The sequence below is a fragment of the Talpa europaea genome (assembly GCF_964194135.1).
Source record: "Talpa europaea genome assembly, chromosome: 6".
Lineage (NCBI taxonomy): Eukaryota > Metazoa > Chordata > Mammalia > Eulipotyphla > Talpidae > Talpa > Talpa europaea.
In genome coordinates, this window is record NC_140072.1 from 5418643 (window position 1) to 5429438 (window position 10796).

Sequence of the window (10796 nt, forward strand, 5' to 3'; positions counted from 1 at the left end):
TACCTTCATTTCAAGCTCATGTAATATAGAAACATACATGTTGGTGTAAGGAAAAGGAATAAAATGCTCTCATTGCACACGCTCATTGCACGTGCCTGTTAATTTTCATCTTGACATTAACGTAAGGCGTAGCATGAAAAGTTCACAGGGGATGCTTTCTTCCTGAAGTCTTTAGAATACCATTGTACGTAACAGCGACCAAAACAAAAAAGCAATGCTTACTAAACTCTAAGGTGAACATCGTGTGTCCTTTGATAGTCTTAGGGAAAGTTAGTAGAGGATATTAAAAGCACAGAGAGTTTCTGTGGATACACCTTCATCTTGTGGACTTGGATTTCTTAGCAAGCAGCCAGATAAGCACAGTGCAATAAAAAATAAGCCAAAAGGCAAGCGAGCTGAGGGAAAATCATATTTACTCCAGACTTTTGGTCCAAAACTCTTTTTAATTTATGAAATATATGAATATGTAACACTGTACTGAACACAAAATTAATTATTAGTTGATTGATTTCTGAATGCCAGATCTAAAAAGCCAAACTAATGAGAAAATGAATAATCAAGCATTGCAGAGTATCATGAAATGACTAAGCTTTGAAGGATAATAGAATTTTTTAGAAAGTGCTCCCTCATTTTGTGATTATGGAAACCGAGGCCCAGCGATAGAAGTGGCTGGTGTAAAAGCACTAATTGCTTCTAGTTATGGGGCCAGTTAAGGGAGCTGACTCTTGCCAGTTGCCCAATGGTGGCAAGCTTTTGTAGAGTGGAACAGTGGGTGGCTGAGTGCCCACCAGGACACGCCTTCTCCAGCAGCCAGACGGCCAGTACTGAGAAGACAGGATGGACCTGAGGGCTTATGTGCCTCTTCATAAGTGGCTGCTCGCAGCGAACTTTAAAGATGTTGTGGATTAAATTTTGTCTTTTATGCCGATGGTTATACATTCACATACTGCTCAACGACACTGTGGTCAAGGGTGGACCACATAGACGAGGGTGGTCCTTATAGGCTGTACCATAGCGTGTGTACATGGCTACAGCACGGAGGCTTGGGTAACTACATTCTCTGGCACTTGCTCAAGTATGAAATTGCCTAAGGACACATCTCTCAGAACACACCAAGTTGTTAAGGGACACTGACTATACTGTGTCATTGTGACAGGATCCTGAAGCTTGGTGTGATGATCACTTTCCAGGAGAGGTAGTACACAGTCGAAAGAAGTATGGACTGAGTCAGCGGTATAAGGTTTTAATAGCATCTCCTTAGGATGTTAATTTGTTAATCTGGGCAAATGCCTAAATTCTCTGAGCTACTTTTCTCCCCCACAATAAAGTCAGGGTACAGTAATCACAGTGGGATAAAAATCAACGCTTCCCTGTGCCTAACTTGAATCCTAAATTTAAATGCCTCTGTTAGTAAGTCAAATGCCTATAACATGGGTATGGTTATCATTTCCATTTTCTACTAGAGAAAATTGTGGTTAATAAGTGGTGATGAACACAGACCTGGAGGCAGAGAGAATCTGAACTTGTCTCAAATATTTCCTAACTGACTTGATGGAGGCGACAGCCTATTTGGGCTAGAGTTATCTATAAAATGAAAATGAAAGTAACACAAAATCCGTATGTTTATTGTAAGGATTAAATGGAATAATGCACACCCCCTAAAACAACACCTGGAACATAGCAGTTCTCAGTAAATGTTGACAAATTGTTACTATTATTATGTATTTCCCAAGATCACAGTGACTTAGAATGGCAGAGATGAGCTAGCAGGTCTGGTCTTGCTTTTACCCATCCTGTCTCCTCAAAAGATCTCCAATATCCTCTCCAAGATTTTATGACCCTGAAAGGCAGGCCATTTTAGATGGACATTAACTCTTCTAAATTTGTAGACATTTGCAGGTATATAAATTTAATAATTGACATCCTACTTCTTAAAATTAGGAATTTTACTTTTTAACTTTTAAATTTTCATTTAAACTTGCACAAAATTGTAAAATCTTATAAGAATCAATCCCCTACTACTTCCCCAAATTCCCTAAATAGAATAAACTGACAAGTACATTATGTTAGCATTCACTGAAAAGGACAAAATGTCACCTGTGACTTTACCTTCATGGATGTTGTAGATGAGCTGAAGTTAAGAATGTTGATGTGGGAAGCTTATTATGAACTATTAGGATGAGCCTTAAATGTATTCCAGTGTTCTTAGGAGGGAGGTAGAGGGAAAACTGACTCAGGGGAGGAGAATGTGCTGGGACAGCAGGAGCAGAGACTGGGGTGGCATGGCCACAAGCCAAGGAATGTTGGCAGAAGCTAGAAGTGGCAAGGGAAGCAGAACCCTGGGGGAGCTCCCTGGGGTGCACATCCTTGCCACTTGCATCAAACTGTGTGAGGGTCAGTTTCACTTGACTCCAAATTGTAAAAGGAAAAAAAAGTGCTTGTTGTTTTTGAGCCACTATGTTTGGCACTGTTACCACAGTAACAGGAGATCAGTACCTGCAGCACCTAGCTCAGTACCTGACAGAAATTGGCATGCAACTGATGCTTGATAAATGTCAGAGTAGAGAAAGGGAAGGAAAGGAGGAATGGTGAAAAGAAAGAAAGGAATTAAAGGATTAAAACCTAGCATTTTGGATTTCAATGAATCACATCTGACCTGTTTTCTCTGCTGCAAACACGCTACTGGCCTCCCAACCGAGAGGATGTAAGATTTTTTTCCCCTTTTCTTTAGTTAAACACCTATTCAAATCTAGGGAAATGTGCTGTCTAAAACTCCATCTGGAGCAGAAATATTTCACCTTGGGAGGAATTTTGCAGGTGAGTTATGAACTATGGAAAGGGCTTACAGTGAAAGTCAGACCAGTCCTTTACTAAGAAGAGCTTGCAGGCCTGTCCCAATCATTGGAAATCAGGCATAATTCAGAGGTGACACTACAGACTCTACTGCTTTAAGGGATTAATTCATTTCTGCCTGAAAACTTTAGGCTGAAAGGCACATCTGTAAAGGTAGAGACACTTAAATTTCTCATGTCTATTAGCTCTGGGGAAGCAATTATTACTTGATAGATTTAGTGATACATGAAATATCAGAATCCATATATATAGTTTCAGAAATACTACATCCTGACCTATATTGAACTCCTTAATTGTGGTATTTAGTGAAAACCTGTAAATGACCTAAAAGGAGCTAGAAATGTCCAAGGCGGTGCGTTACCCCTGGGTAGTTCACTGAAGTGTTAAATTAAACAAAACTGAAGATGGAAAGGTTGAAGCAATTAAGCTCTTATCCTGTGGACCTTTTACTGTGGGTCTTATCCTAAGATTCAATTAAAATGAAGGCTTTTTTCTCCCCTAAAATTACCATTGACTTATTGAATTTGACAATACTCAACAATGCCTTAATGTTTGTCCAAGTGAAAGAATTGCTTTGCCCTGTCATGGAGGTAAATGAGGTAAATTCATCAAGAGTCCCAACTCAATAAGAATATAGATGATGTTCCGCTTGGATACATTAAACCTACAGTCACAAGTGACTTCTCAAGCAACTGAAGTGAGATTTTTGTTATGTTTATAAAAAAATTTGTAAAACATGTATTTACATTCCCCATCCTATAATTCCTTCAATTATTTTTCAGACTACGCTATATTTTTCATTGCACTGGAATGAGACAGAATGTAGATAAAGTAACAAGCAAATATACCATTGGGCTGAATCCAACTCTATTACTTACTTACTTTTCCCTCAATATTAGATTTTAAAGCTGGGTTAATAAACTATGTATATAGAATTTTCCTTGTCTCTCAGGAAAATATTGCATATATTTCTCTTTGCATATGTATAATTTCATATAGAACACAAATATGAAGCCATAGCATACATACTATTCACTGAATGCAGACTTGTGCTTATTGTACTGTCTCATTTGCCTACAAGCCACCTCTCTCTCTCTACCCATGTCAGTGACCTATTAGATAAAGCATGTGAACATCTACATTTTTAATACTTGTATCCATGTTTAGATAAACCAACACACATAGCATACACACAAATTAGGTATATAGAGTATACACACGTATGTACATATATACACCCATAATATTATATATATACACCTATAATTATGTATATACATACATAAACCTAATTTAAAGCATATGCACATGTTTGACTCATGTTTCACAAAGACTTAAACATGTTATACCCATTTTTTTATCTTGCTTTTCTCAACACCTGCTAGAAATTCCTCCCTCCAAACAGACAAATCAAATCCACTCTTTCTAAGAGCTTTACTTGCTAATGTGGATCCCCATCATTTGTAAAGCCAGTTGGCCACCGATGGGCATTTTTCTTAATTTTTCTATGTGGATAATAATGTGTAGAGCCCCTTATTCCTAGATCTTTACTTATCAATCCTTTACTTACCAATCCATGTCTCCAAGATACATTTCAAGGGATATGATATCGCTGGATCAGACTACATGCATTTTATACTTTACTATGAGCTTTAAAATTGTTTGCCAATAGAAAAAGTAACAATATGTGTTTACATAGCAGATGTTACATTTTCTTTGTACCCACAACAAAAAGAAAGATTGTAGTTTCTGTAAATGTTTCTATTTTGACAGGTATAAACCATACTTCATTGTATAGTTCTACCACATAACTCTGTTTTACACCTTACCTTGTTGACTTCTGGAAATCATAATCTCGAGATGAATTTAGAAAAGGACAACAATTATACAGAAAAAAAAAAAAGAGAAAGCGACTGCTGTGCAGTAACTAGATGTATGTGCTTTTTTTCAGTTTTTGAGAGGTCCATTGTCTTGCTGTCTGGAAGGATGCTTATACACTGAGGGAGGATGTATTATCTTTGCCCCACTTTATCTTGCCAGTTGGTTGGTGATATGATGTTTGCAAATCCTGGGGAATTTGGAATTCACTTTATATGAAGTAGTTCACTAGGGGCAACTCAATTAAAAATCCATGTTTCTGAAGAGTTTGCTCATCACTTCTGCTCATTGATCCTTAATTGCTTCCTTGAAGCTATACAGAAAAAAAATTCTAATCCTTCTTCAATAGGAATTCAGTCACATGTAGTATTTGATGGCTTTTAACATATATTCAGAATTTTTTCTTCTTGATGCCTCTTCATTTATTTCAATTGTTGCTCAGAAAAAGTAACGTGTTCTCACCACAAGAACTTTTGCTTTTTTTTGGTCACATCAGTTTTTATTGGGCAAATATTTAAGTGATTACAAGATATTGAGGGAAAGATAACAAAAATAGTTCAAGACTCCATTGTAAGGAGTCCTTACTGGAATACCTGCCTATATTAAAATAGCGTTATGCCAGTTTTGTTTCTAGATGAGAGAACAAGGGAACAATTTCCATGCAGGTCAAAAATGCAAGTTCCTGGTATATTCCCTCATGAGACAAGACAGAGCTTTCAGGGACTGGGCCCTAAGAATCTGCATGAGAAAGCAGCTTTCCCAGGTGATTGTCCTCACTCTAACAGTAAAAGCTAGTGCTTTTAAGGCTTTTATCTTTTTCCTACCACCTGGGCTGATTAAGGACATCAGTCAGCTGCCAGTAACAAAGGAGAAGGAAGGTGCTAATTACCTATTTGAAGCTCTGAGTGAGTCTGAAGACTTCCTTTCCCTGAGAAGGCAGCATTTTGTCTATTAGACCTCAGCTCCTTGAATGCTTCCTTCCTGCTGTGAGCCTCTAGTTAAAATAATTTTTTCCTTAAATCTTCACTGACTCACTCCCATTCCTATGAAAGTTCTTTTAATTTTGCAAATAGGCTTCTTAAAAATGTCACACCACTTTTCTTCAGAACAGTTGATGTTCAGTAAACTATATGGAGAGCAAACAAATCATAATGGTCTTGTCACAAAGAGAATGCCAAATGGTTTCTTTTAAAAATGATGAATGAATGGCCATTCAAACATGACTCCCTGGTTCTTTCTATTCTATACATGGTGTGATTTTAGAAGCACTGGAGAAAAGATCTTGTTCAGTATCCTTGCAGCTTGGATTCCTTTGATATTAAGACTTTAGGTATTTTAAAGCAACCATGGATCATCAGTGCTCCCTGAGCAGCCAGCATCTTAGCTATTATTAAACATGGTATTGAGGTTTCAGTGGAGGCAGTGCCTGGCAGATGGGGAAATCAGGGATCAAGAGGTTTCAAGGACAATTTTTATTTGTGGTCTTATTTTCAGTGGAGAGGACAGGGAGTTCAGAGCTTGGATGAGATTCCAGCAGGGCAGTCACATTGTCAACATATGTTAACAAGTGATGTGTCCCTTATTATTATGTTAAGAACAGGTGAGACCTAACCTCTTAACAAAATTTTAGGTGTATGGGATAGTAGTGAGAACTACAAATGCAAAGCTATAAGTAGATCCTTAGAACTCACCCATCTTGCATAACTGAAACTATATCCATTGCACAATTTCCCATGTCTTCCTCTCTCTGCCCCTTGCGGCCACTATTCTGCTTTCTGCTCCTGTGAATTTGATTATTTTAGATACCTCAAGAAAAAATGGTATGTACATACACATTGGAATATTATTCAGCCGTGAAAAGGAAATCATGCCATCTGCAACAACATGGATAAACCTTGGTAACATTATTTAAGTCACAAAAGTCAATCAGAGAAGGACACAACCAGTGATTTCATTGACATGTTTGCTGTATCCTTTCCAACTATACTTGTATAAAATTCAATAGTAATTCCTTCCTGCTATCAGTTATTGCTGTGATGAAAGAAGTAAACATTATGAATTAAAATGGTAACATTTTCCACTTGAATCTGGACCTCAAGAAACAAAATATATTTACCTACAAGAAAATAGGAATGAAGACTGAAGAGCCATATAGTTTGCTCTATGAACTCAGGCAATCATTAAGCCACTATAATAACCCTACAAGAAGAAGTCTATTTTGATCTAATATTTATTTAATCTTGAACTTCTGGTTAAATGAGGTCGGTAGGGTTCTGCGAAGTAAATCCCGAGAGAGGTTTTATGTGTAAGTGATTTTAAAGAAAGTACTTGCTGAGAAAATAAGGAAATGAAAAAGGACAGACCTAGGATGTCAGGTGAGATTAGGATTTCAGATACAGTCCCAGCAATTGCCCAAGAAGTGCTGGCTGATGCATTACACCTTCAGGATGGTTCAGCCTGAAGGCAATGCATTTGGGCTTTCATATTGTCACTGGAAGGGTTGATTACTGGGGGGCACAGAAACCCCCTTCCGCCTCTATGAATAAGGGTGAAACAAGGCACTCCTGGAGTTCAAAGGTAGTGATCTGAAGAAAGTCATAGGGACCAGCCAACAGAAACAAAGTGCACAGAAAGCAGAAAATTGTTCCGTAAAGGGGTAAAGTGCCTGTGAGGAGATCTGAGCAAAGCACCAAGAATTCACCCTTAGTCTGCAAAGGCCAGCACTGAGCCTCAGCAATATTAAATAGCTCATCCAAGGTCACACAGCACACTGAGTAGACATAATTTTCAACCCAAGACACCTAGCTCAGCATTCCCTCCACATCTCCAGGATGCTGGTGGGTCTGTTAGACTACAAATCCTGGTATTATTATTTATACACATTCTGTATCCTAAACTGGTTTTTCATTCATGTCTGAGAAAATATCCTACCCCCTACAGAAATTGATGTGTGCCCACCAGAATAACAGTACATTTTCTGTCAGGCTATAAATAACTAAAGAAACTGTTGCTTCTAGCAGATCCCCGCTAACCCCGCAGCGAAGAAGGATGCTCTCCTTACTCTTAAGTGACAAAAGGAAGAGGGAATGAGACATGCTCCCTTGAATGTAAGAATCTCAGATAAATCAGTATATTGGAAATACTTGCAAGAGTCCATATTTATTAAGCATTTCATCCATAAATACAGAGCAAAATTATTACACTAAAATAAGAAAGGGATTCCCAACATGATGAGCATGAACAAAGACTCTAATAATCTTGCTGCTGGAGAAGTCAAGTCCTGCTGTTTCATATTCACAAAGGATCAAGGCTCCTACTGAACACATAAAGTGAAATGCATGGGGGCTTGTCTTTTAGGATATTACTAAGAAATTGGTGATTTGAAGTCATCTGAAATGTGAGACGGCACATGCTAAAGGTTTCCAGAGAATTTTTAAAGGGTCACAGAACCCACACAGTCATACTGGGCTGAGGAGGTTTCTGCAGGACACTTGCATCGCTGACAGACTGCATCCGCCTCACCTGCCCAGCGCATTGGGAACGCGTCTGACTTTGGGTAAAGTAATAATTACTTCATAATAAATGACAAGTGACCATCACGTTGTGTCCAGGAAGTCCGCCTTTAAATTCTCCCAGAGACTCTCAAACAAAAAGCCCCAGTGGAGACACAAAGGCAGTTTTGCCATGGAAGGTTGATGGGACCTCACTACTCTCACCTCTTCCTTCCTTTTCCATACATAATTGGGAGATGTGGCTGATGGACAACCGCATTTGCTCACAGACTGAAGTGTCCTTTAAAGAAGAGACATAAGATATACCTGCTCCACCCCAGAAGGCACTAGAATCAATACAAATAAATGAAAACTAGTAAAAACTACATTTTAAAAAATACTTGGCGAGGGCAACATATGTGCAGATACACCGAGACCTCATTTTGCTCAGATGTGTGTTCTTTTCATTGGTTTTTAATCCTGCTTCATTTACTCCTGGGGTTTCCTCCAACTTAAAGAAGTGCAATATTTTTTATACAGCGGAAACTTTCTCTTAGAAGCAGATGCTTTGCAAGCAAACACAGGAATGTAGGTCATGAGGGTTCCTAAAATGATTACAATGATCTTTCTCCCATAATAATGATAAATTTCAATTATTTTCATTCATTGTTTTTATAGTCTCACTTTTATTTCTTGACATACATCACAGGAAAGAGGAGATAATTTATAGGGTCAACTTCTTTATTATAAAAAGAAGACCTCCAATCAATAATTTCAGTTTTCACCTTAAGAAAGTGAATAAAAGAAAAGCAAACTAGCTTTCTCCTACCTTCTCTCTTTTTTCTTATCTCTCCTTCGCCTTCCACTTCTGTTTTAATAAAAAGAAAGAAAAAGAAAGCTAAACACAAGCTAAACAAAGCAAAGAAAGGAAATTAAGATCAAAACATAAGTAAATAAGATAAAAACAGAAAAAAATTGGCCAAAGATAAATGATCCCCAAGTGATTTTTTGAGATCAATAAAATAATGTCATTCATCAGGAAAAGAGGGAAGATACAAATTACCAAGGTTGTGGCGATAGATTTATACATTTGTCAAAACTGATCAAACGGTATACGTTAGTATGTATAGTTGTTTGTGTGTCAATAATGCTGCAATAAAGGTTTCATTTTCTTTTTCAAAATAAAAAGTGAGATAAAGAGAAAGATGAACTGCAGGCCTAATAGAGAAATACAAGAGAATGACCCATCATCAAAAATAAGCATTCTCAGGAGGCTGCGTTGGACTGCAGGAGAAGTTGGTGGTCTCCACAGACAAATTATGAAAACAGAATATATAGCCTGAAAGTACAATATGGACCTACATACCCAGAAGCTCCTCCATCAGTTAGATTTGTAACCAAAATTAATATGAATGGAATAAATAATCCCAGTGGAATGGTGGATGCACGAAGCATACCAGTCTTAGCAAAATGGCAAAATTCATATAGCATTAAAGTTGTACTTCAAGAGCTAAGAGGTCTAATGATGTCCAAAGAAAATATGAAGCTTCCACAGCCACCAGAAGGACAAACATACAGTAATTAATTTTAGTGGATCTTGAACTTGTCTTAAATCAACAACCTTCTACCCATGTTAATGTTTTGATTAAATATCACAATACAAAATACCCACACATTAAGTAAAAGAATCCCAGCTGATAAACATGACCTGGACATTTTAAAGAATATAATTGATATATGTACACCCATTTTGTTTTCAGGTAACAAGAGAAAAAATGCAGCACAATTTTTTTTTCTCTTGTTAAGGTTTTGTCATTGAAGCATAAACCTAGAGTGCTCAAAATTGAATTCAGGTTTATAAGAAGAAAGCATGACTAAAAGTATCGGATGGCTTTGGAAGCATGTGTATTTCTGAGAAGTGAAAATCTCAAGAAGGAAAAGCTAAATAGCATGCTTTGTCCATCTTTTTTTTTTTTAAACTTCATATATGTTTAATTTTACATATACTAAGAAACTGCTTAAGGCCTTACTTTCTAATGGCTGTTTGTACTCCACCATATTTTTTTTATATAATTTTTTAATTTTTATATTCCCCATACAATTGCGACCCCTTATTTTGACCCCAATCCCTCCCCTCCCCACCCCCCACCCCCCATGGAGTGTCTCTGGTTCATAGTTGTTTGTTGATTTTGGTATTTTCTTTCTTATAGTTATTCATTTTCCTGGTCCCTTATTGAAGTTTTCTGGATTCCTGCTATGAGTGAGACCATCCGGTATTTTTCTTTTTCTTTCTGGCTTATTTCGCTGAGCATGATCCCTTCCAGCTCCATCCATGTTGCTGCAAATTGCATGTGTTTATCTTTTTTTGAATGCTGAGTAATATTCCATGGTGTATATGGACCACATCTTCTTGATCCAGTCATCTATTTTTGGGCATTTGGGTTGTTTCCAAAGCTTGCATGCTTTGTCCATCTTGCTTAGAAAAAGAGATGCAGTTTAAATTGTCTAAAGTAGCAGGTATAATGAATATTGTCACAAATTGTATTAATTTTTGAAGTGGTGTGGGTGCTGACT

General features: G+C 37.4%; 1 protein-coding gene across 1 annotated transcript in view; it reads left to right on the forward strand.

Annotated features, from left to right (window-relative positions):
• The window catches only part of LOC311172527 (ubiquitin-conjugating enzyme E2 variant 2-like), a gene marked incomplete at both ends in the record, with an annotated part of 155556 nt that extends 145749 nt beyond the window's left edge, over positions 1–9807 (forward strand). The window contains one exon of the mRNA XM_084236003.1: positions 9513–9807. Within this exon, the coding sequence (XP_084092129.1) occupies positions 9513–9807 (295 nt within the window). The remainder of the gene's footprint in view (positions 1–9512) is intronic.
• Positions 9808–10796: the final 989 nt, after the last annotated feature.